The sequence below is a fragment of the Salvelinus sp. IW2-2015 genome, linkage group LG11 (genome assembly GCF_002910315.2).
Source record: "Salvelinus sp. IW2-2015 linkage group LG11, ASM291031v2, whole genome shotgun sequence".
NCBI classification, from domain to species: Eukaryota; Metazoa; Chordata; class Actinopteri; order Salmoniformes; family Salmonidae; genus Salvelinus; species Salvelinus sp. IW2-2015.
In genome coordinates, this window is record NC_036851.1 from 43,748,692 (window position 1) to 43,773,651 (window position 24,960).

At 42.4% G+C, this 24,960-nt stretch overlaps 1 protein-coding gene across 4 annotated transcripts; it reads right to left on the reverse strand.

Annotated features, from left to right (window-relative positions):
- Positions 1-1,067: 1,067 nt before the first annotated feature.
- On the reverse strand, positions 1,068-24,458 carry LOC111970446 (phosphatidate phosphatase LPIN2). Of its 4 annotated transcripts, XM_023997181.2 has the most exons (21): positions 24,349-24,458; positions 23,478-23,554; positions 22,501-22,581; positions 20,933-21,133; positions 20,724-20,819; positions 18,792-19,045; positions 16,384-16,491; positions 15,480-15,588; positions 13,170-14,181; positions 12,900-12,996; positions 10,977-11,164; positions 10,589-10,682; positions 10,402-10,471; positions 10,092-10,190; positions 9,451-9,545; positions 9,193-9,340; positions 5,967-6,115; positions 5,733-5,819; positions 5,151-5,418; positions 4,181-4,284; positions 1,068-3,937 (listed from the first exon to the last, which is right to left on the reverse strand). In XM_023997181.2, the coding sequence occupies exons 4-21, from the start codon at positions 21,122-21,124 to the stop codon at positions 3,790-3,792; spliced, it is 3,318 nt and encodes a 1,105-aa protein (XP_023852949.1). In that variant the 5' UTR covers positions 21,125-21,133; positions 22,501-22,581; positions 23,478-23,554; positions 24,349-24,458; the 3' UTR covers positions 1,068-3,789. The 4 variants fall into 4 exon arrangements, with proteins under 4 accessions (XP_023852949.1, XP_023852948.1, XP_023852951.1 ...); XM_023997180.2 differs by lacking the exon at positions 23,478-23,554; XM_023997183.2 differs by lacking the exon at positions 22,501-22,581.
- Between the last annotated feature and the right edge of the window lie 502 nt (positions 24,459-24,960).

The window sequence follows — 24,960 nt, forward strand, 5'->3', positions numbered from 1 at the left end:
AATAAATAATTTGGCAGTACATCCAACCAGCCTCACAACTGCAAACCATGTGTATGGCATTGTGTGGGCGAGCGGTTTGCAGATGTCAACGTTGTGAACAGAGTGCCCCATGGTGGCAGTGGGGTTATGGTATGTGCAGGTATAATCTACAGACAACAATTTCATTTTGATGGCAATGTGAATGCACATACCATGACAAGGTCCTGGGCCCATCYTCGTGCTATTCATCCGCCACCATCACTTCATGTTTGAGCAAGATAATGCACGGGCCCATGTCATAAGGATCAGTCCAGAATTCCTGGAAGCTGAAAAYAGTCCCAGTTCTTCATTGGCCTGGATACTCACCAGACATGTCACCCATTGAGTATGTTTGGGATGCTCTGGATCAACATGTACTACAGCATGTTCCAGTTCCTGCCCATATCCAGAAACTTCACACAGCCATTGAGGAGTGGGACAACATTCCACAATCAACAGCCTGATCAACTCTATGCAAAGGAGATGTGTTGCACTGCATGAGGCAAATGGTGGTCACACTGACTGGTTCTGATCCACARCCCTACCTTGTTTTTAAGGAATCTGTGGCCAACAGATGCATATCTGTATTCCCAGTCATGTGAAATTCATAGATTAGAGCCTAATGAATTTATTTAAATTGACTGATTTCCTTTTATGAACTGTAACTGAGTAAAATCTTTGAAATTGTAATTGTTGCATGTTGCCAAATTTTCTAAAACATGAGGTGGCTTAAGGTAGAGAAATTAACATTAAACTATCTGGCAACAGCTATTGTGGACATTCGTGCAGTCCGCATGCCAATTGCGTGCTCCCTCAAAACTTGAGACATCTGTGGCATTGTGTTGTGTAAGAAAATAGCACATTAGTGGCTTTTTATTGTCCCCAGCACAAGGTGCACCTGTGTAATGATCATGCTGTTTAATTAGCTTCTTGATATGCCACACCTGTCAGGTGGAAGGGTTATCTTGGCAAAGGAGAAATGCAAATTAACAGGGATGTAAACAAATTAGTTCACCAAATTTGAGAGAAATAAGCTTCTTGCGCACATGGAACATTTCTGGGATCTTTTATTTCAGCTCATGAAACATGGGACCAACACTTTACATTTTATGTTTATATTTTCTTCAGTGTAGATCATTTGAAAATAACAAGGCTCTTTGGGTCCAATGCAATGTCTCTCTAAACAGAGTAATTGGTATCACTTAGGATGACAAAAAAAWATATATATTTCTAAATATAATTAATTAAAGGGATACTTCGGCATTTTGGCAATGAGGCCCTTTATCTACTTCTTAAGAATCCGATGAACGTGTAGATACCATGTCTATAGCTGTGTTCGAATATTCATACTAACAGCACTATTTGTGACGTAAATAGACTATTATAGTATGCTTGTTGGTCATAGTATGGATATAGTTATTATGCCAAAAGTTCCCGGTGGTCGCACACATTTGCCAAAATACGAAGTATAAAAGCAGTGATCACTCTTTCCGTGCTTAAGGGCCTATAATGTAATTATTCAGAAAATGGGCGTGACTTCAACGTTTTCAGATTTGAAGAAAATAAGCAGCCGAACGAGAGCGGATACAAATTCATTGGTTTAACTAATTATGACAAACGTTAAGAAAGAGAAATGTAATAAAGTAATTACTTTTCAAATAAGTTACCTTACGTTATGTTGGCTGACAATTTGTTAGCTACACCATCCTTACAAAGCGCATAGCATATCATTACAGCAGTATGTACCAGTATGTTAGCTAGCTACCTAACATTAGTTGGCTACTAATACATCGAACTTGCCAGTATATTTACTATCTACCCAACGTTTAGTGACTTGATTACTCCCGTCATTCTTAGTTTAGCTAAGTCGTATAGTCATTGTGCGTTCACAATGGACATTTGTGCGTTCATAAATTCGCTCTGGCTATCCAATTTGATTCCAGAGCACTCTCGTCTGAGTGTACCTGTGGCAGAGCGCAGAATAACTGATGAATTTACTAACGCTCAACCCCAGTTGAATATGGCCATTGTCAGTAAACATCGGCAAAAAGCATAATTAAATTGTTTCCAGCAGCACAATCACCAACGCTCTGGAAGACATAAAAACAGCCTAACCAGCTCTGCTAGGGCGAGTAAATGGTCAGAGTGAGGTGTTCTTTCATTTGTGTCTGGAAGTAGCTAGCAAGTTAGCTTGGATGCTTGACTGCCATTGCGTGGTCAGAACGGGCCAGTGTCCAGTGTGCGCTCTGAATTTATGAAAGGACAACCTGYCAACGCTCTGAATTTACGAACGCTCAGAGCGCACTCGGGCACTCCAGATTGAATTTACTCCTAAAATGTCTCGCTAGTAATTTGTTATGCTAACAAGCTAGCAAGAGGTTGCATTGCAACAGCAAAAAACTTCCGGTAGACAGGGGAAGCGCTAGTACGCTCAACTGAAAGAATACCATTRGTTTACAGTATACTAAAATGAACTAATAGTATATACTCATTAAGTATGTAGTATGGGTATTCGAACACAGCTTCTGTSTCTGTGTCCAGTATGAAGGAAGTTAGAGGTAGTTTTGTGAGCCAATACTAACTTGCATTAGCACAATGACTTGGAAGTCGAAGTACTAGCAGATACCAATAGACATCCAGTCAACTGACTACGTGTGCTAGTGCTAGTTAGCAACTTCCTTCAAACTGTAAGCAGAGATACAAATTGTATCCATGAGTTTATCTGACCATCGAGAAGTAGATAAAATCCCTAAGTATCCCTTTAAATATGAAAGCTTATAAATCATAAGCAAAAAGGCACCGTTTCAGACCATGGCCATTTCAATTACCCAAACAGTCAATTTACTCAAACCTGGAAAGTATTTGGGATGTTCCCAAATACTGGAAAGGTGGGCCTGAGTGAAAAAGTTTGGAAAACCACGTGCTAAACGACTAAAATGTAAATAGAACTGGAATTCTTGAGCAGCACAAATGCACATTGCGCCAGTATCATTTAGTTATTGGCAATATGGTATGGCCAGTGCAGTAGGTCTTTTTACAATCAAGTATAGCATAATGAAGTATATAGTGTTGCGTAAAATGCAGTGTCATCGGTGCATATGTGTACATTTTTCTCTCTGCTGAAAGCCAGACACTTTAGTTTTTAATTGCATCAGATGAATCGACACAAAACAGAGAATATTAAATGAGAACCTTGCACATCTACAATATTCCAGGCCATCAATGCTTATTAATTAAAACTATTTCTGAACTCCGAAAGGGATCGAATAAGGGAGAAAAGGGGTGATGAGAGAGAAGGACAGATAGAAAGGAAAACCAGTCAGTTGTACAGTTGTCTAGTCAGTTGTACAACTGAAAGGCTTCAACTGAAATGTGTCTTCTGCATTTAACCCAACCCCTCTGAAACAGAGAGGTGCGGAAGGCTGCCTTAATCAACATCCACGTCTTCGGCARCTGGGGAACAGTGGGTTAACTGGCTTGCTCAGGAGCAGAACGACAGATGTTTACCTTGTCAGCTCGGGGATTTGATCCAGRAACCTTTTGGCTAGGCTACCTGTCGCCCCAGACAGTGTGTCTGTGTGTCTAACCCAGAGTGGACAGGTCCAGTGGCGAGTGTGTGTGTGTGTATGTGTGTCTAATCCAGAGTGGACAGGTCCAGTGGCGAGAGTGTGTGTGTCTCATCCAGAGTGGACAGGTCCAGTGGCGAGTGTGTGTGTGTGTCTAATCCAGAGTGGACAGGTCCAGTGTGTGTGTGTGTGTGTGTGTGTGTGTCTAATCCAGAGTGGACAGGTCCAGTGGTGGTAGGGGCTCTCTCCAGTAGGAGAAGTGACTGAACTCGGGGCAGTCGAAGGAGGACGACCTCCCATCCTCAGAGATCATAGGGAAGAAGTGCTCCACCAGCTCGCTCAGGTGAGTGTACCTGTGGTGCACACACACACACACAATAATGTGCCGGAGCCATCACAGCTCTATAAATTCAGCTGTAATTATTAGGAGTCTGATCTATTCCGCATCTTGGAACAGACATGCTGTTATCAGGAGCATTTTAAAAWTTTTATAAAATAATTATTAAATCAAGACAAAAACTGTACTGTATGTATTTAGTGTGCACTTATGAGGAGTGGACTGATGACTGTCACTCCTCTGTGGCTAGTGTACTTACGAGGACTTGCTCCCTTTGTTCTTCTCCTGAATGAGCTCACCCTTGGGGTTCACAGTGAAGATCCTGGTGTCAGGGACACCCACTTCCTTATAAGCATTGGCATCCTGGGAAAGTCCAGACAACACTTAAATCAAGGTTTATTTWAAAAAACTCAATCCATCCCCCAGGGAACGGACTGAGAAACAATTGCCAAACACAGACAGTGAGTCAGCGGTGTGTGTGTGTGTCTGAAATCTGTCTTACCTACTAAAACTACATACTGTGTACTAATCATAATACATACTATTTAGAAAGTACTGGTTAGTAAAAATGTGGGCCTCCCGAGTGGTGCAGCCTCGCAGTGCTAGTGGCGTCACTACAGACACGGGTTCAATACAAGGCTGTCTCGCAGTCGGCCGCAACCAGGAGACCCATGAGGCGGTGCACAATTGGCAAAGCGTTGTCCGGGTTAGGAAGGGTTTGGCCGGGCTGGGATGTCCTTGTTCCATTGCGCTCTAGCGACTCCTTGTGGCGGGGCCGGTGCATGCACGCTGACTTCTGTCGCGAGTTGTACGGTGTTTCCTCCGACACATTGGCGTGGCTGGCTTCCGGGTTAAGCGAGCAGTGCGTCAAGAAGCAGTGCGACTTGGCAGTGTCGTGTTTCAGGAGGACGCATGGGTCTCGACCTTCGCCTCTCCCGAGTCCGTACGGGAGTTGCAGCGATGGGACAAGACTAACTACCAATTGGATATCATGAAATTGGGGAGAAAACGGGGTAAAAGTACAAAAATATATATGTTTGGTATACAGTATGCAAAAAATATCAACATACTTGGCTCAAATGCATAATTTTGTCGTTTCCCGCCATTTGTTCATTTGGTACAGCCCGTCCCCTATAAAATGTTATATTTTCCCAAAGCACCTACTACTAAAAACGCAAGTCAGGGAATCGGACAAGGCCTGTGTATGTGTGTGACTGTGTGTGGCTCACATTGGTTCTGTTGCCAAAGGCTGCATAGAAGGGCTTCCTCTGGGGGTTGAACAGGTCTCGGATGTCGGTGAGGCAGGCGATCTTGAACACCTCCGGCTTCTTCTCTACCACCTCTCTGTGCAGGGCAGAGAAGAAACTGCTGGGGGCCAGCAGCACGGGGCCCTTGGGGAGGACGGTGCCTTTGTCGTTCACCCACTGCAGGTAGCCCTTGGTGATGTCAGCCATGCCGATGGCCCGCGCCGAACAGTAGAGGAACTTGTATCCGTTTCTAGAAGGGAGAGCGAGAGGGAGGAGGGGTTACCCATTGAAAATAAAGCAACAACTGGATACAAGCATCTTGTAAGTTATCACTGGCTTCCAATGAGAGGCACATCATGGCACATTCATTTAGAGCAGGAAGTGTTTTCACAATGTTGTCATTTTGGCTCAAAATAGAGTTTTGGAACCAACACATGCACAGTAAATACTGATGGTGGAGGGAACAGCTGCATCTTGTTCATTATGAACCTAACAGAAGAAAACAGACTGAAAAAGAGAGGGACTATCTAGACATCTACTGAACAGGACCCTGGTGTGACTTACTGGTGGATTTTGTGGTAGAGACGGGCAATGCCGTGGTGTGTCCAGTCTTTCCCCAGCTGAGGTAAGATATGACCCAGGGCATCAGACCTGTAATTGGCAAGGAGAGAGGTCATATAGCATTGAACACACATTCACATGTACATACAGATTGGATCATACTGGGCCATGATGGTGCTAAACTGTCTCTAAAAGCACAGGGTAGTACCTTTCTTATACACACAAACACACACTCACTTTGTGATGGTGCCATCGATGTCTGAGATGACGACGTGGTCGTCCCAATTCCACAGGTAGATGGCGGCTTCGCAGCGACAGGTGCCCTGGTACTGAGTGGTTACGCTGAACATAACCTTGTTGGCCCCCTCACGCAGTTTCAACCGCTCCTGATCACAACACAGGGTAGGGATTATGAGGCAGTGTGTATGACTGTGTGCAGGGTTTTTTCTGGATCAAACGGGCTTAGGTGGTGGGCGTGGCAGGGGGGCACAGTCGGCTCGTCTGCCTTGCCCAAATTTTAGAGGCCCCCCCATCTTGGCGGTGTAGAGAACGTTTAGCATTTTTAAGACAATTTCCTGCAATTCTACACATTTCTCCATGGACCTGAGAAATGTTTGCAGTTTTAAAGCAAATGTCCTGCGATTCTACATATTCTGCCCTGGAGCTGAAAGAATGTGGCCGTTTTAAAAAGGTGATTTCCTACAATTCTATGCATTTTGCCATGGCAAATGCTGTGTTATTTTGCTCAAACTTAACAAAAAAATGTACTGCTAAATAAATTGCTTTTCAAATGTTCAATTCTTCCTGACTGTCTAACTTTTATTTTTGTGATTGTTAGTTAACAAAACACACACACACCCCCCATTCAAAAGTTTGGACACCTCATTCCAGGATTTTTCTTTATTTTAAATATTTTCTACATTGGTCGAATAGTAGTAAAGACATCAAAACTATGAATCATGCAGTAACCAAAAAAAAAAGTGTTAAATAAATCAAACAATATATTTTAGATACTTCAAAGTAGCCACCCTATGCCTGGATGACAGCTTTGCACGCTCTTGGCATTCTCTCAACCAGCTTCATGAGGTAGTCACCAGGAACGCATTTCAATTAACAGCTGTGCCTTGTTAAAAGTTCATTTGTGGAATTTCTTTCCTTCTTAATGAGTTTGAGACAATCAGTTGACAAGGGAGGTGTGGTATACAGAAGATAGCCCTATTTGGTAATAGACCAAGTCCATATTATTGCAAGAACAGCTCAAATAAGCAAAGAGAAACGACAGTCCATCATTACTTTAAGACATGAAGGTCAGTCAATGCGGACAATGTCAAGAACTTAGAAAGTGCAGTCACAAAAACCATCAAGCGCTATGATGAAACTGGCTCTCATGAGGACCGCCACAGGAATGGGAGACCCAGAGTTACCTCTGCTGCAGAGGATACGTTTATTAGAGTTAACAGCCTCAGACACTGCAGCCCAAATAAATGCTTCACAGAGTTCAAGTAACAGACAAATCTCAACATGTTCAGAGGAGACTGCGTGAATCAGGCCTTCATGGTCAAATTGCTGCAAATACACCACTACTAAAGGACAACAATAAGAAGAGACTTTCTTGGGCCTAGAAACACGAGCAATGGACATTAGACCGGTGGAAATCTGTCCTTTGGTCTGGAGTCCAAATTTGAGGTTTTTGGTTCCAACCGCCATGTCTTTGTGAAATGCAGAGTAGGTGAATGATGATCTCTGCATGTGTGGTTCCCACCGTAAAGCATGGAGGTGATGGTGTTTGCTGGTGACACTGTCAGTGATCTATTTAGAATTGAAGGCACACTTAATCAGCATGGCTACCACAGCATTCTGCAGCGATACGCCATCCCATCTGGTTTGGGCTTAGTGGGACTATCATTTGTTTTTCAGAAGGACACTGACCCAACACACCTCCAGGCTGTGTAAGGGCTATTTGACCAAGAAGGAGAGTGATGGAGTGCTGCATCAGATGACCTGGCCTCCACAATCACCCGACCTCAACCCAATTGAGATGGTTTGGGATGAGTTGGACTGCAGAGTGAAGGAAAAGTAGCCAACAAGTGCTCAGCATATGTGGGAACTCTGTTCGAAAAGCATTCCATGTGAAGCTTGTTGGGAGAATGCCAAGAGTGTGCAAAGCTGTCATCAAGGCAAAGGGTGGCTACTTTGAAGTATCTCAAATATAAAATAGCTAAATTAGATTTGTTTAACACTTTTTTGGTTACTACATGATTCCATGTGTGCTATTTCATAGTTGATGTGTTCACTATTATTCTACAATATAGAAAATAGTTTAAAAATAAAAACTTGAATGAGTAGGTGTGTCCAAACGTTTGACTGGTACTGTTGGTCCATTACCTTTTCTATACAAGTTAGTGCTGTGAAAAAGTATTTGCCCCCTTTCTGATTCTCTATTTTTGCTACAGAATGCTAAATTGGATCTTCAAACAAAACCTAATATTAGATAAAGGGAACCAGAGCTTACAAATAAAAAAAGTATTTTATTTAATTAACAAAGTTATTCAACACCCGATTCCCCTGTGTAAAAAAAGTAATTGCCCCTTACACTCAATGACAGCAACCAAATGCTTCCTGTAGTTGTTGATCAGTCTTTCACGTCGCTGTGGAAGAATGTTGGCCCACTCTTGTATYCAGAATTGCTTTAACTCAACGAAATGTGTTGGTTTTCAAGCATGAACTGCAACATCTCAATTGGGATTAGTTCTGGACTTTGACTAGGCCATTCCAAAACAAAAAATGTGTAGTTTTAACCATTTAATGTTGACTTGATTGTGTGTTTTGGATCACTGTCTGTCTTGTTGCATGTTCCAGCTGTGCWTCAGCTCACACATGGATGGCCTGACATTCTCCTGTAGAATTGTCTGATACAGAGCAGAATTCATGGTTCCTTCTATTAAGGCAAGCTGTCCAGGTCCTGAGGCAACAAATAATCCCCAAACCGGCAAACTACCACCACCATGCTTGACCAAAAAGTTGACTCAAGTTTGACAAAAATAACCTGGATGATCATCAAGACTCTCGGAAGAATTCTATAGACAGATTAGTCAAAATAATAACTTTTTGGACGACATGGGTCCCATTATGCCTGACGAAAATCAAACACTACATTCCACAGTAAGAACCTTATACCAACAGTCAAGCATGGTGGTTGTAGTGTGTTAATTTGGGGATGCTTTGCTGCCTCAGGACCTGGACGACTTGGCTTAATAGAAGGAACCATGAATTCTGCTCCGGGGACAAATACTTTTTCACAGCACTGTATATCGGGTTTCAGTCATTTAAGTTTACAGGGAAAACATTTTTCGATCCCAAAAAAGGAATGGACTTAGGCGATCCGAAAAATTGCTTAAGCAGCCCGCCCAAGGATATCAATGGCAGAAAAATGACTGGTGTGTGTGTGGCAGTGATGACGTACTATCTGTTCGGAGGTGAGGCGTAGGGACTTGCGGTACATTTGGCTAAAACACTGGGCAGTGTTTATGGTCTCTATGGTCTCTGATGATAGGTTGCCCACTCTGCCTAGGCCCGCCTCCTCGTCACTAGTCAGGTCATCCAGAGTCGCCCTGAAAAGTCACATATGGCAGAATTACTAGTCCATCAGCTAAAATAAACTACAAATCGGTCATATGCGTTACGCATGAGGAACAGTGTGTGTCTGTGTGTAATCACTCACAGTATGGTTGTTGAGGGACCAGTGACAGACACAGAGGTTGAGACATCATACTTGGTCTGTGCCTCCTCTTGGTCCTGCTTAGAGTTCTCTCCAGTCTGCCGTAGGGAAAGACAAAGAAACATGTTGTTGTTAGGCAGCTCTTTAACATTATCCTTCATTATAAAACGGGTAGTTTGGATCCTGGATGCTGATTGGACGAGCAGTGTTCAAAGCTGTGGCGTATTTGCTGTAATTGGCACACCTATGCCTGCTAACAGTTCCTTCAGCGGTATCACTGCGCCGCCATAAGAATATCATCATGTCCACGATGCTGTCCGAACCTTCTCTTGAATTTCTCTCAACAGCATTTATCTGTGACTATATTCATGATATAGCACAGGCTTTTGTGCCTTATTGCTTAATTGATTCATGAAATTCCAAACMGACTAAAATGTTAATTATAAGGTGTGCTGGACAGGAACAACATGTGTAATGGCTGGGGGTTCCCAGAAAACCTGGGTCGTGTTAATTAAGTGACACCCTAGCAAAACATGTTGCAACTGAAAACAAAAAAGATTCAGATAGTACCTTCCTTTTTTCTTCCGTTTTGTGCCTACTGAACACAACCCTAGCATGGATTGAAAAACCCTGTGATAGGCTACCTGGTTTGAGTTAGTGTCCATGTCCTTCCTCCTCCAGGAGAACCACCAGCGGCCAGACTTTTTGGGCATCTTGTCCTTCACCAGCTGGTCAATGGCACTCTACATACAGTACAAGGTTAAAGATCATATAGCACACCTGTCACCACTGTCCCTACTTCCTCCTGAAGTGTACACTCGTACACTACTCCCCATACATTGGTGTACAGTAAGTATGAGCCAGAGAGAAACTTCTCTTCATATTTATTTATACTCGTCATTTAATTTCAAATCCATGAAGGGAAGTGAACAAGGGTCGAGATTAGAGATATACCTTTGGTATATTCTTTTGAAAAACTTGCATTGACAGAACCATAGGGGCAGCCACTGCCCAGTTATAATACCTAAAAGAGCACAAAAAAAACATGAATTTGTCAATGGACAGACACATTTAAAATATGATGGCAGAACCACAAGCAAGCAACGTATTGTACACTACCAAATGCAACTCTAACACTTACTTTGAGTTGATGCAGATAACCAGGTTTGGATCTTCGATGATTCCAGGGTTGCTCACCAAATCCTGGTAGTTCACAACGTGCTCCATAAACTGATCTGGAACAGAGGCAAATGGCAATAGAGAAAGTCATGAAAAAGTCTCATCAATCCAACTGTTAGAAATGGGTAAGAATGCATAGGTTACCACGTGTTCATATTTCAACTAAAAAAAAGTCTGTCTTCATTGTTRTCTCTAACTTGTTAAAGATCATCACTAGAAGCAGCTAATGGTGAGCGGATGTGGTTCCTTCCATCGGACACATACACAGCTGCACAGAAATAGACATTGCAGGAAAGTTKTTCTGCAACAGGGTGATCAAATTAGGATCCTACATCTGTACACACACACACCTTTGTTGATTTGACTGGTGTGGCCGGTGCGACCGCAAAGGGACATGCTAACGTCCATGTGGTTGGTGGTAGAGTCGGACAGGTACTCTGTGCCGCTGTCCATGGCACCACTGCCCACCGACTGGGGAGACTGGTTACCAGAACCGGACCCTTCCTCCGCACCGAGCCGTGAGCATCCTTCTGCCTCACTGAGTGGAGAGGCAGAACCATTAGCAAAATCTTCTACCACTATGCCTTTTACGTATTTACTTGAGAAGTGAATTGCCTGAGTTGAAATGGAATTGATCCCCATGCTGATTCCATGTACATAATGGATAATCTAACACTAATATTTCATCACTATGAGGGAATAGAAACTTCCACGCTGTTGCATTTATCAGGTGCTATTCAGGAGTGGGATCAATTGGTTCCAACTTTGAYAAACACTCAGAAATGACTATTGATTTGGTATAGGATGTGATACAGTCTATGATATCTTATGTCTGCTGATGTCCATGTGAGTCCCTACCAGTGTGACCTGCCTTGTGAGGACACAGTCAAGCCTAAGATAACATTACTCATGATCTGATTAGGGAACGCATCCTGCTACATTATACACAGAGTTAACTGATTTGTGTCATCCTTGACACTGAGTAAGTGTGGAATGCGGAAGTCATGCCAACTGGGAACTTGGCTCATACCTAGACAGAAGTGGGGGAAATTTGACATATTTTGAGCTACATATTATGAAATCCATTGCCTGTTGACCTCCATTCCATGGGAAATACCAAAAATAATTCTGTGGGGCATGAAAACCCCAGTTGATAAATGTCTGTTCTAACTTTAAGTAGCTCCATGTTAAAATCCATGCACTCACCTACCATGTAAGCTCACTGGCCGTGTCCAAAAACCTGTACTTGCATTCTAAATAGTAGGCATTTTGGGTATACAAAAATAGAAAGTTAGATAATGTGACATTAAATATTTTGTATGCTTTAACCGTCTAGAGGGAACATTGAATTTTGCATTACTGCTATTAGCCAATAGAAATGCACTGAATAACAGATTCACTACATGTTACAACAGATAGTCCCCCAAAACAATCTAAAGGAAGTTTGTTCTGAAATGTCGGTCCTATATCTGAGAGACATAAGAAAGATTTTTATTTTACATGCATTTATCTCCATATATACACACTTCCATTCATTTTTTTAAACTAGTACTGGGGACCTTCAGAGGAGTCCCAAGAGGCTCCTAGAGGCTCGTAGAGTAAAATGGAGAACATCATTTTGAGAGTCTCATCTGTCAATAGAGGGTTCATAATAGTTTTCAGGCCAAACCGTTCAGACGTTTTCGTGAGAAGACTGATTTTTGGAATGTATCATGGTCTGACAAACACTGCTCTAGCTCTACCTCATTTCACCGCTGATGTGGAACGGCGATATCAGCAGATGTGGTGGATTGAGAAGCAGACAATGCAACAAAAAAAACATCTCTCTAGCTTAAGCAAATGGATTCTTAATGGAGATTTTATTATTTGATTTCCACGGGGTGGGGGGTGTGAGAGAGAATTGTTGGACAAGGGTTAAACGCAGGTTGACGTTCACTGTCATGAATCTTGCCCTGGAGGCAGAACTGAGCAATTTTCACTAGATGGGCCAGCAAAGTCAAAATTGGCTATATAAATTCCTGAAAACAAAAAGGAGCTTTTTTGGTCTTGGTTAGGGTTAGGCTTTAGGGTTAGTAGTGTGGTTAAGTTTAAAATCTGATTTTCTGACTTTGCAGAGCTGCCTCCAGTGCAAGATGCATMAKAATAAATGCCAACCTGCACTTTAAATGCTAGGATGTCATACTTGTTTCGACTTTTCATCTAATATGAATTCGCTGCATGCTATTGAGGAAGAAAAGGAAGGACGGACGGAAGGAGAGCTGGGAGCCCTTTACTTTTTAGGTGGGAAGTAGAGAGCTGCCACCTCTGGGTCCAGGTTAGACAAGTCATCCAGGTAGATGTCGGAGGGTCCAAGGTGCTGACTGCGTTTACCTGTGTTCACACAGCACAGCAGCAGAGACAGACCACACAATTCAATGTCATGTCAAAACCAACACTCAAATCCTCTTGAAGATATTATTATAATGCGTATACCTGTCAAATCCTCTCAGATCTACAGGATGTGTGCCCAGGGTTTAGGGATTGAGACGAGATCGGTTTCTCACCTTTCTTCTTGTCCTGGTGCTCTGCTGAGCTAGACTGCTCCTCCCCCAGAGCCTCAGTGGCTAACAAGTCTGTCACTCCGACACTCTCTGCAGCCTGATTGGTCAGGGAGCCGTCTGTGGCTTTGTCCGTCATTGCAGAGCCGTTCTCTGTCTCCTCCCCTCCCTCGGTGCAGGGCTCAATCCCGCTGTCACCCTCACTCAAGACAACTTCTGTCCCTTGTCCATTGGGTTCTGGAAAGGCACTGTGCTGTTCTGGTTGTGCTCTGCTACCCAGATACTCTGTGGRAATGAGACCTAAGTTAGCTGCACTGGCATAGCTAGTTGTGTTAGCCAAACTAGCCTTGTTAGCTAAAGCAGCTGTGCTGTCGCTAGCTAGCCTGTCTGCGCTGATTGTGCCAGCTTTGCTACCTTTTATGGATGGGATATGTGTGTCTATACAGTTTTCAACTTGGCTAACAATGTTGTTAGCTACACATTCAACATTTGCTGTGCTTTCTTCGCTAGCTTGTCTATCAGTGTTGTCTACATTGGCCATGCTAATTGTGTTAGCCAGGGAGTTTCTGGAGTCTTCCAGCTCCGGGTTGGATGGGGACTCCTCGGCTACTTCATCCCCTGCCTGCTGGGTCTCTACTTGTGGCTGCGTTTTTGTTTTTCTAGGCCCTGGGGCTTGGGGCGATTCTATGCTAGCCATCACTAACGATGCCAATGTTAGCGGTTCTGAGAAGAGCTCTGAGGTGTGGTGATTCGGGGTGGAGTGGGTCATATTGGAGGCTCTCGCCAGGTCTATGCAGGAACTTTCTGTGGGTTGGACCGCTGGTCCGGTCCTGGGCGTGGGCCTGACCACCACCGTCACGCTACTGCTTGGACAAAGCTGGACAAAGCTGACCCCGGGCTCCAGGCCCATGTCGAAGGAGTCCTGCCGCTGGATGGTGCGGAAGTGGGAGCTGTCCGAGCAGTGGATGCCAGCGGAGACATGCTGCACCTCCACCCTCCCTCTCTCCGTTGGACACATCTAGAGGGAGCAGGGAAAACAAAGCAGTGTGGTGATGGAGCTACTGAACAAACTTTTTATGACACCTGTATGTCCAGTTATGTCAATTCTATGTCATGTAGGGATGTGCCTTTCAAGCACGATTCGAATCTAGATACATGGGCTCTGATACAGTACTGGAACGACTGTACTGTGTGAGTGTGTGAGAGGGGGGGGATCTCCATCACCCACCAATTAACTTGGCATTTTAGCAGCACATTTTTGGGGGCGCGAGTAATATGTCAATATTTATCTGTAGAAATGAGCAATTCATATAGAACAGCTTTGGATTTCACCCCAGTCTTAAAAGCGAATGGTTTTGACCATTTGGGGCGGTAGGTAGCCTATCGGTTAAGAGTGTTGAATCCCATGAGCAGACTTGGTGAAAAAAATCTGTCAATGTGACCTTCAGCAAGGCACTTAACCCTAATTGCTCCTGTCTAAGTCACTCTGGATAAGAGCATCTGCAAATGACAAGAAATGTTTAGAACTTTGAGAGCTGCTCTACTCCGACTRCCGCTCAGACCATAGGCCTACAGTGCAGCTCAAAATAAGTACAGCAGAAATTACAACTTTACCCTGTCCATGTAAAAATGAAAAAAATAAATAAAAGCAAAACTACCTTCATCATTTCCTATGGTGAACCTGGCAATCGAAAAGCCCCAATCAGCAGGAGTGAGTTGTGACCACGCCGGTAGCCTACACAACTCTGTCGGTAAAACGATTTTCTACAGTGTATTTGGTAACAATGACCAAGCAAATAACATTGGTTGTCACCCAAATAATGAAGCCTATGATTTGACATAGCGAAAGCCATTTTACAAACATTTGAATGCTCAAGATGCTAAGAATATTAGATCAGGAAGGCTCTGGTTGGCGTGAGCAGCTGCACTCTGTATGCACAGTTGTTATCAGACTTAGAGATCAATGACTCATACACATTTACATGCGTAGTTAGTTAGCCTACTGAAGGAGAGGACACATCAACTCAGTCACAAAATATTAGATATTTTTGTATTGGTACAATTATATGAGATAGAAAAACATTAGTGAAGCGGCGGTTCATGATGTATGCAATAATTTTCATACCAATTCATGCCACTTTTGAACCGGGGATGGATGCCCATCAGTGAATTGTTACATCCCTAATTTCATTTTATGTCACCTGTACTCCCTGTTATGACCTCTATGTCCCATTATGACGTGTTATGCTACCCATATGTCCTGTTATGACACCTGTACACCCAGTTATGGCCTCAATATGCCCTGTTATGTTATACCTCAGGAAAGCCACCCCAGTTCCACTGCATCTGAGGCCCTGAAGACTCCGGAGGCTTCACCAGTAGCTCAGAGTCACTCTTGGGGGAGGAAGGACGACTATAGAACACACTGGAAATAGAAGACACAGAGAGAGGCTAATTAATTGAAGGAAAGAGAGAGAGAAACTGTTGAAAAAGAGAGACAGAAGGAGATGGGGGGGCAGAAGAAGCTCTCAGAAGGCTCTGACGAAGGTCATGCATACGTAAACCTAAGCTAGATAAACAACTGATAGCGGCAAGCGGAGCGTGCAGGTTTTTTTTCTTATTTCAACAATAGTTCCAAATAATTCCCACACACCTGCAACAATTAACCTCAGATGTGTGAGTGTTTTTCCTAATTAGAGAGAGCAGGAGAAAAAAAGACAAGAGGGAAAAAGTGACAGAGAGGGTTCATAAACTGGAGAAAGAGGGGGACAGACAGTAAAAGAGAATGAAAATACAAACTTATTTTAACTGACTACCAGGGGCGGTTTCTAGGACACAGATTAGACTATCCTAGTCCTGGATCAAAAAGCAAACTCATTGGAGAATTTTTTTAGGGTCTGGGATTAGGCTTAATCTGTGTCCAGGAAACTGCCCCTTAAAGTGCAGGTAAATTGCCTGACCTGTTGTCTGGCCTTAATGTCCAAATGTACTCTTAAATCTCTAATCGGTACAGCCAGAAGAGGAATGGCCACTCAGAGCCTGGTTCCTCTCCAGGTTTTTTCCTTAGTTCGTGCTTTCTAGGGAGTTTAGCGTGGCCACGGTGCTTCTGCCTGCATTGCTTGCTCTTTGGGAGTTTAGGCTGGGTATCTGTAAAGCACTGTGACAACTGCTAATGTAAAAAGGGATTTATAAAATACATTTGATTGATTGATTGTCTGACCTCTCTGAGGGGGACCACTCTCCATCAGAGTGAGGGTGGACGTCCCTGGTCTGCACGGCCACCAACTCTTCATGCGGCTCCTCGGACAGCGAGAAGTACACAGACTTACTGTTAGGGAGACAAATTGTATTTATTTTTTAAAGTCAGCCACAGGGTATCAGAACACTAAAGCTGATCACTCAAAGCCACATASCGGATGCTAAATCTAACAATTAGACCTGGGTTGAATATGTATTCGCCTTCCACCTAACARTCAAGGTATACCTGATTTAGCTTGGACGGCACAATGAAACCGATAGAATAGTAATTTTCAACCAAAGGAATTAATGTTTTCAGATTGTAGTTGAATGGTTGTTCAACAAAGAGTARATTTTGCATCCCTTTGATATTTTAAGTAGAATTTGTGCACCAATATTTAATTTTAAAAAGCCTGTTATCTTACATTAAGTGCCCTTTATTATAGACCACATGTAAAATTCAATAAATTAGATTTTTAATATGAATAGACTTGCTAAATTGCCAAAAATCTGTCTCTCCTCTAGTTTGTCAGACTTCTAGCAAGATTTTAACCCACTTATCGCCACCATTTGTCCACGTTTTCACCATCATTGTAAGGCCCTACTTACGTTCTGGCTTTGACAATCATTTCTGAAGATTATCATTTATTTCATGTGATTACTTTACTTCGGTCCCTCATTTTAAGGTCAACCCTGATATGTGAACTTAACTCTTTTTAATATGGTGAAATTATACCTTTTAAAATTATATTTTCAAAAGAAACATTGAACATGGAATCAAATTATACTGTAAAAGCAGGTCAGCTGGTTGTCATCTTTTTGTCCATTTTCTGGTGTTTTGTGGTGGGAAACTGAGCCCGTCGAGCATAACATGTCAACTGTTACCCACAGATAGTAGTGAGGTCGGCTCGGTTTGAATATTCAAAAAGTTTTCCATTATATAAAAGTCCCATGACAGTAGTGACTGCTTATKAATTTTTAACCATCAGTTATTTACATTACTAAAATATTTCAGTTGTTGTGTATATTACATTTGTTTTATTTGTCGTTTACCTTGACTAACCTGTGCCCCCGCACATTTACTCTGTACTGGTATCCCCTGTATATAGCCTGTATTGTTGCCCTTTAATTATWTGTTATTTTTCTATTGTATTTTTTAAACATATTTTTTTGTATTTTTTTTAAGGGTGGCTACTTTGAAGAATATCAAATGTAAAATATATTTTGATTTGTTGAACACTTTTTTGGTTACTGTATGATTTCATAGTTGATGTCTTCACTATTATTCTACAATGTAGAAAATAGTAAAAAAATAAATAAACATGATATGAATGGGTGTCCAAACTTTTGACTGGTACTGTATGTAGAACATTGGCCTGTTGGAAACTACAACTCCCTACAATGTCCCACAGTTTAGGCATTATCTGAGAAACTGCAATGCAACGTGCGAACGAAATGGACAAAATGTAACGAGCTAAATGGAATTCAAACAACAACTGAACTGAAGTTGGACAATTAGACATCAAAACATAACTGACATTTCGGTTCATCGCTGAGCACTAACAGATAGTCTAGAAATCTTTTAAAATGTAAACCTTTTGGTGAAGCTTGCATTCAATTGCTCTCCCTGTTGCACACAACAAGCTTCTATTCCCCCTGTCACAAGGTTATTTATGGATGATTTAAGATGGAAAAACTCAACCGTTATTTTTTTTTTAGATGGGAAYAATATATGTTTTATTAAGTTGAATGTGTGCTCTTTATGACAATAAAAATCMAAAAAATTTAGTTACACAAGGGTCGTGTTTATCACGCAAAAAATAAAAACACATATGAAATATCTTGCTGCGTTTTGTAAATGCAGATCTCATTGTAATTTCTGCTCAGACTAATTTTGTGCTTCAGCTGCACTCGGATGAGAATTCACAAATGGGCATTCTATCAGCAAAGAGATGTGTAGCTACTTTTCTCAGTGTAGCCTACTTTTCTCGGGTAAAATGCCAGACTAATTTCAAGCAAACATTTGGAAATGTAGCTGGCTACATTCTTTCTATGATAAACATTCGAAATATGCATCGTTTTGGCAAAAACATACCTTGCTTTTTCATTGTAAGCTCAATTACTTTTGTGGCTGCTAGCCAAATTGCAAAGGAACTTCTGTTGTCATCTGATGAATGAAGCTATTTCCTTCCAAATGTGTTGCAACAATGTATTTACTGCGAAGGAAAATGATAGTTGCACGCCCCTGATCATTCTATCGAAGCAACAAAAAGTGACTTTCAATATAAAATGCAGGTGAAAAAGTTTCAAATGCTGATTTCTGAACTCTAAAACGACACCTGTTACACTACCCAAAATGTACTCTATTCGTGGAACAACCCTGATAGTGACCTGGCGAGCATGGGCGTGCTGGGCTCTTCTTTGGAGGGGCTCTCCTGTTCTCCTGACTGCTCCCTCTCTCTTTCCCTCTCGTCGGACGAGGAGCTACCATCTTCTCTTAGGTGGGAGTCGGAGCGTATGCGTACTCGCCGCCTCTTTTTCCTTCGTGTGCTTCCGGAACTGGGGAGCCCCTCTAAGGTTTCCTCAGCCACCTCCAGCAGCTCTATGTGGATGGGCGACGTGCAGAGGTGGGCTGGCACTCTGGACTGGTTGGTGGGTGGGGGAAATGCACATTTCAAACTAAGGTAAAGAAAGGTACTTGCTAGGCTACACATACAGTGCATTGGGAAAGTATTCAGACCCCTTGACTTTTTCCACATTGTTACGTTACAGCCTTATTCTCAAATTAATCAAAGTTGTTCCTCATCATAAAAAAACAGAAATACCTTATTTACATAATTATTCAGACCCTTTGCRATGAGACTCAAATTGAGCTCAGATGTTTCTACAACTTGATTGGAGTCCACRTGTGGTCAATTCAATTGATTGCCTTTACAAATCATGTCCACACACCTGTCTATATAAGATCCCAGTTGACAGTGAATGTCAGAGCAAAAACCAAGCCATGAGGTCCAATGAATTGTCCATAGAGCGCCGAGACAGGATTGTGTCGGGGCACAGATCTGGAGAAGGTTACCAAAAACACAGCAGCATTGAAGGTCCCCAAAAACACAGTGGCCTCCATCCTTATTAAAWGGACMAAGTTTGGCACCACCAAACTGAGCAATCGGGGGAGAAGGGCCTTGGTCAGGGAGGTGACTGACAGAGCTCCAGAGTTCCTCTGTGGGGAGGGGAAAAACTTCCAGCAGGACAATCATCTCTGCAGTACTCCACCAATCAGGCCTTTATGGTAGAGTGGCCAGACGGAAGCCACTCCTCAGTAAAAGGCACATGACAGCCCACTTGGAGTTTACCAAAAGACAACTAAAAACTCTCAGACCATAAGAAACAAGATTCTCTGGTCTGATGAAACCAAGATTGAACTATTTGGCCTGAATGCCAAGTATCACATCTGGAGAAAACCTGGCACCATCCCTACGGTGAAGCATGGTGATGGCAGCATCATGCTGTGGGGACGTTTTTTACCAGCAGGGACTGGGAGACTAGTCAGGATCGAGGGAAAGATGAACAGAGCAAAGTACAGACAGATCGTTGATGAAAACCTGTTGCTGAGCGCTCAGGACCTCAGACTGGAGCAAAGTTTCACCTTCCAACAGGACAACGACCCTAAGCACACAGCCATGACAATGCAGGAGTGGTTTCAGAACAAGTCTCTGAATGTCCTTTAGTGGCCCAGCCAGAGCCTGGACTTGAACCCGATAGAACATCTCTGGAGAGAACTGAAAATAGCTGTGCAACGACGCTCCCCATCCAGCCTGACAGAGCTTGAGAGGATCTAGAGAGACGAATGGAAGAAACTCCCCAAATACAGGTGTGCCAAGCTTGTAGCGTCATACCCAAGAAGACTCAAGGTRGTAATCGCTGCCAAAGGTGCTACAACAAAGTACTGAGTAAAGGGTCTGAATACTTATGTAAAATGTGATAATTCAGTTTTATATTTGTAATAAATTAGCTAAAATTTCTAAAAACCTGTTTTTGCTTTGTCATTGTGGGGTATTGTGTGTAGATTGATGAAGGGGGGGGGAAATAAAAATTCAGCCATTTTAGAATACGGCTGTAACGTAACAAAATACGGAAAAATTAAAGGGGTCTGAATACTTTCCGAATGCACTGTACAGCATCAATAAGCTACAGAAGAAACTAAATAGGTTACATCATGTCACCTTCCCTATTAGCTCAACACAACTATAAAGAGAGATTCAACTCCATGACTGAACAAACCTATAGGATCAMATAGTCAAAATAAAATGTTTAAAAACATACCTCAAAATCCTCATTTTCCTCCACAAAAAAAGCTTCTCCATTGTCCCCCAGTTTCATTTGCAGGTGAACTGGCTCCCCATTGATCTCGATGTCCACCTGCAACACACGGTCACAGGCAGTGTGTGTGTGAGAGACTATCCGCTTATATACAGTACATGCACCCTCCATTTGTAGACATCACCACACACTCCAATCTTCTTCATACTCACCACTTTCTCCTTGGAGCGTAGCACCCCCAGCTTGCCAAAGCGCACATGGAACGGAGAGCACTGGAGGCTGCCGTCGGGCTGACGCACCACAATGACATCGATGGCCCCCGTGAGCGTGGCTGGGTTCAGGCCCCGGTATAGTTCTTTGACCGTCACAAACACAGTCTCCGCCAGCTGCCCCACATAGTTCATGGTCTGGGACTGGAGGGGAGAGAGCAGGTCAAGGGGTAATTCTTGTCCTATGTTTACACAATTCTTTACCAATCTTATTGATTTGAGATATATAATATACCCTAGTATCATCCAAGTTTGTTGGCAAAGCAGAATATTTACATACACTGAAAGTACAAAACATTAGGAACACCTGGTCTTTCCATGACATAGACTAACCAGGTGAAAGCTATGATCCCTTATTGACGTCACTTGTTAAATATCCACTTCAAAAATCAGTTTAGATGAAGGGGAGGAGATCGGTTAAAGAAGGATTTTTAAGCCATGAGACATGGATTGTCCATGTGTGCCATTCAGAGGGTGAATGGACAAATCAGAACATGTAAGTGCCTTTGAATGGGGTATGGTAGTAGGTGCCAGGCGCACCGGTTTTGTGTCAAGAACTGCAATGCTGCTGGGTTTTTCCTTCTGAWCAATTGCCATGTGTATCAAGAATTGTCCACCAACCAAAGGACATTAGCCAACTTGACCCAACTGTGGGAAGCATTGGAGTCAACATGGGGCCAGCATCCCTGTGGAACACTTGACACCTTGCCCGATGAATTGAGGCTGTTCTGAGGGCAAAAGGAACTCAATATTAGGAACTCTTATATTTGCATATAAGTTTAGAAGAATCCCCACAAACCTAAATAACAAAAACGATCAAAACAGGAAGACCGAGGCAATCAGGCTGTTCTAGCTTCATTCTGATGATCAACACAGTTATCAGGCTAGCCTATTAGAATGAAAGCCTCGAAGAAAGAGAACATTTAGAAGGCTAAAGGCGTCAGTATGCTTCAGTTCGGAACCGAACAAGTGTGCTCGTATACTKCCTTAAAAGACCTTTGCATGAAAAACAAGAAAAAAAGCGGCAAGAGTACCTTTTGTCCATTTTGAGATGCCGTAGGCAGTGTACGCTTCCTCAAAAGTCAGAATTAATCTAAGTTAACTCAAGGAATCTCTCATTAGTTTTGATGTTTTTTCTGAGAACATCTTAGTCGTACAATTTTACATCTAACTAAGATGTTTGGTGCAGTATTTCTCAATGAAAAGATTTGCACGAAAACAAGTTGTCTCTTGTTGAAGGACAACAAATACTTAATTGAGAATCCCTACTGTTGAACAATCACTGTAGCCTAATGTATCACAAAAATCATCAACCGCAACTAGAAAAGCCTGAAATGGCAAAGAGAAGAACACAATCACACCACCATCGCTGTAGCCCAGGAGCTTTCCAGTGGTCCTGCCTACTTTTCTAGAAGCAGCATGGTTAGATTATTCAGTCAATTGCACTGTGTGGACCTCTACTCACACCATACATTCTCCCTCACCCCCTTGTGAAGTGTGCACCAACTCACCTTTATTGAAGAATCCCTATTGTTGACCAATCACTGTAGCCTCATGCATCACAAAAATGTATCAACCGCAACTAGAAAAGCCTGAAATAGCAAAGAGAAGAACACAATCACACCATCATCGCTGTAGCCCAGGAGCAACCATGACTCAACATCAACACTTGAATAAACCCTACTGTTTTATCAACAGTCAATCAGTTTCTATTGATGACTTGAAGGCCGTACTTTTGGGAACATGAAGGGATATCCTCCTCACAATGTTCACAGACGAACTGAACACAAAAAGTTGAGTTGGTGCACACTTCACAAGGGGGTGAGGGAGAATGTATGGTGTGAGTAGAGGTCCACACAGTGCAATTGACTGAATAATCTAACCATGCTGCTTCTAGAAAAGTAGGCAGGACCACTGGAAAGCTCCTGGGCTACAGCGATGGTGGTGTGATTGTGTTCTTCTCTTTGCCATTTCAGGCTTTTCTAGTTGCGGTTGATGATTTTTGTGATACATTAGGCTACTTTGTAAAATAATACGCGCGGTCAGTAGTAAAATGGAGTCTGGACACAAAGCCCACGATGGCTAAAATGGAGGTAGAGCAAATTGAGTATGGGAGTGTGGGAAAACTGACATTTGATAAATTTCTTACAAACCAAGAGTAGACCTATTATTTTACATTTAGACGTCCATCCATGATTAAGCTAGTTGAGCTGTAGTACTACTGCAGTAAGGCTTCTCAGATCACTATGCATGGCCGGTATGCAAATGTCTTGTGACTTTGCTGCTGATCCTTTCAAGCGTTAGACAAAGCGTGCGATTCCTACATGTCCTGATGTGTCAGACAGGCTACAACATGCTTCTTAGCCACGGCATGCATCATAGCCATTCATTCAGATTAGCCTAAGTGGTAGAGATAATTCAAAGGCAAACAAGCCCAGAGGCAAAAAAATAAAGACTCATCCCATCTGTTAAAATGTCATCCACTTACTGTGTGTGTACCTCTGACATATGTGCTACCAGCATGCCCCTGATGTGGAGCAAATAATGGCCATCACATGACATGACCTGTAAAACAGGTGTAGGTGGAATTTGCCATGGTCACATGATCTATTAGCATCAAATTTGATGCCAAAATCCTCACTCCCTCCATAGTGAGTTTATTCATTTAAGGGATGGGTCAGATTTCAAACAAGGCATTATTTGGACAAAAACTGTGACATGCCTAACTGGAGGAGAACGTCAGATGTCGTGAACAGAATTTACCTTGAGAGGCAGGCAGCCCAATTCTGATTTGTTTGCCCATTGTTGGCAAAATATCTTATCTGATTTGTGAAAAGACCAATTTGTGGGGAAAAATATCAGAATTGGGCTGCCTGTGTAAATGTAGCCATAATATTCCAATAATAAATGACATTGTGGCTGTGCTAACTAGCTATAGTAACTAGTCAGTCAGACAAACAAACTGCGCTTCCAAATTATGATTAATTTATTATTTTTATAATGATGAACATCCAGACACTTAGCCTGGCAGTCTGCGTGTTTAAAACAAATTACATTGGGTAACTATCTATCGTTTTCAAACCAGTTGCGTAGCTAAAAGCAGTTGGTGGTGGGCTACCAGCTAGCCAGCCATTATAGCTAATTTAGATAGTTGTCAGGGAATTCATATTCTGGATAACAACAGGATCGACCCAGCCTGCCAGCGACGCGGCTGGCTGAAATAGCAACTATTAGGTTCACTTTACAAAACAAAACTTTATAACATATCAACGTATGATTATCTCACACATCAACGTTCTATTGACATTTTGGAACTCTTAAACAACGCTAAAGTAACGATTCTGTTGATTTTATCTTACCTGGCAGACGGAGTTCCCGAAAAATTATTAAGTGACACTTCCTACTTCAAGCGCTGCGCACACGATTCTATGAATGGAAGAAGACGCAAGTCAATCATTCGAATAACCAATTAAAATATATGGGGAAAAAGCAAAGAACACGCCTCTGGTTTGTTTTGTACTCAATGCGTGCACCCAGAGCTTTAGACGTAAAGGGTTAATCTGGGGCATGCGTGCACCCAGAGCTTTAAATTGTGCCTTTTTCTATGCTGATTTGAATGTCATTGAGAAAATAAAGATTTGTCAAAGATTTTTTTCACAAACATATTTTCTGAATTTCAAAGTAATCCTCGAAGTAATCATCTAGTTTTTCAAAAGTATCTGTAATCTGATCACAATATTTTTGCTGGTAACGTAACGGATTACAGTTTTTTGTAATCCCTTACATGTAAGGATTTACATGTAATCCGTTACTCCCCAACCAGCATTCAATAATATATGTTTTATTTAACCTTTATATCCTCAGTTCAATAAGAATTGCTTTCATTTACAAGTGTAAATAAAGACTATTGATGCCGTAGTTTAATACATTTTATTAAACTACGGCATGTTTATTGCGTTTGCCCCAGATTA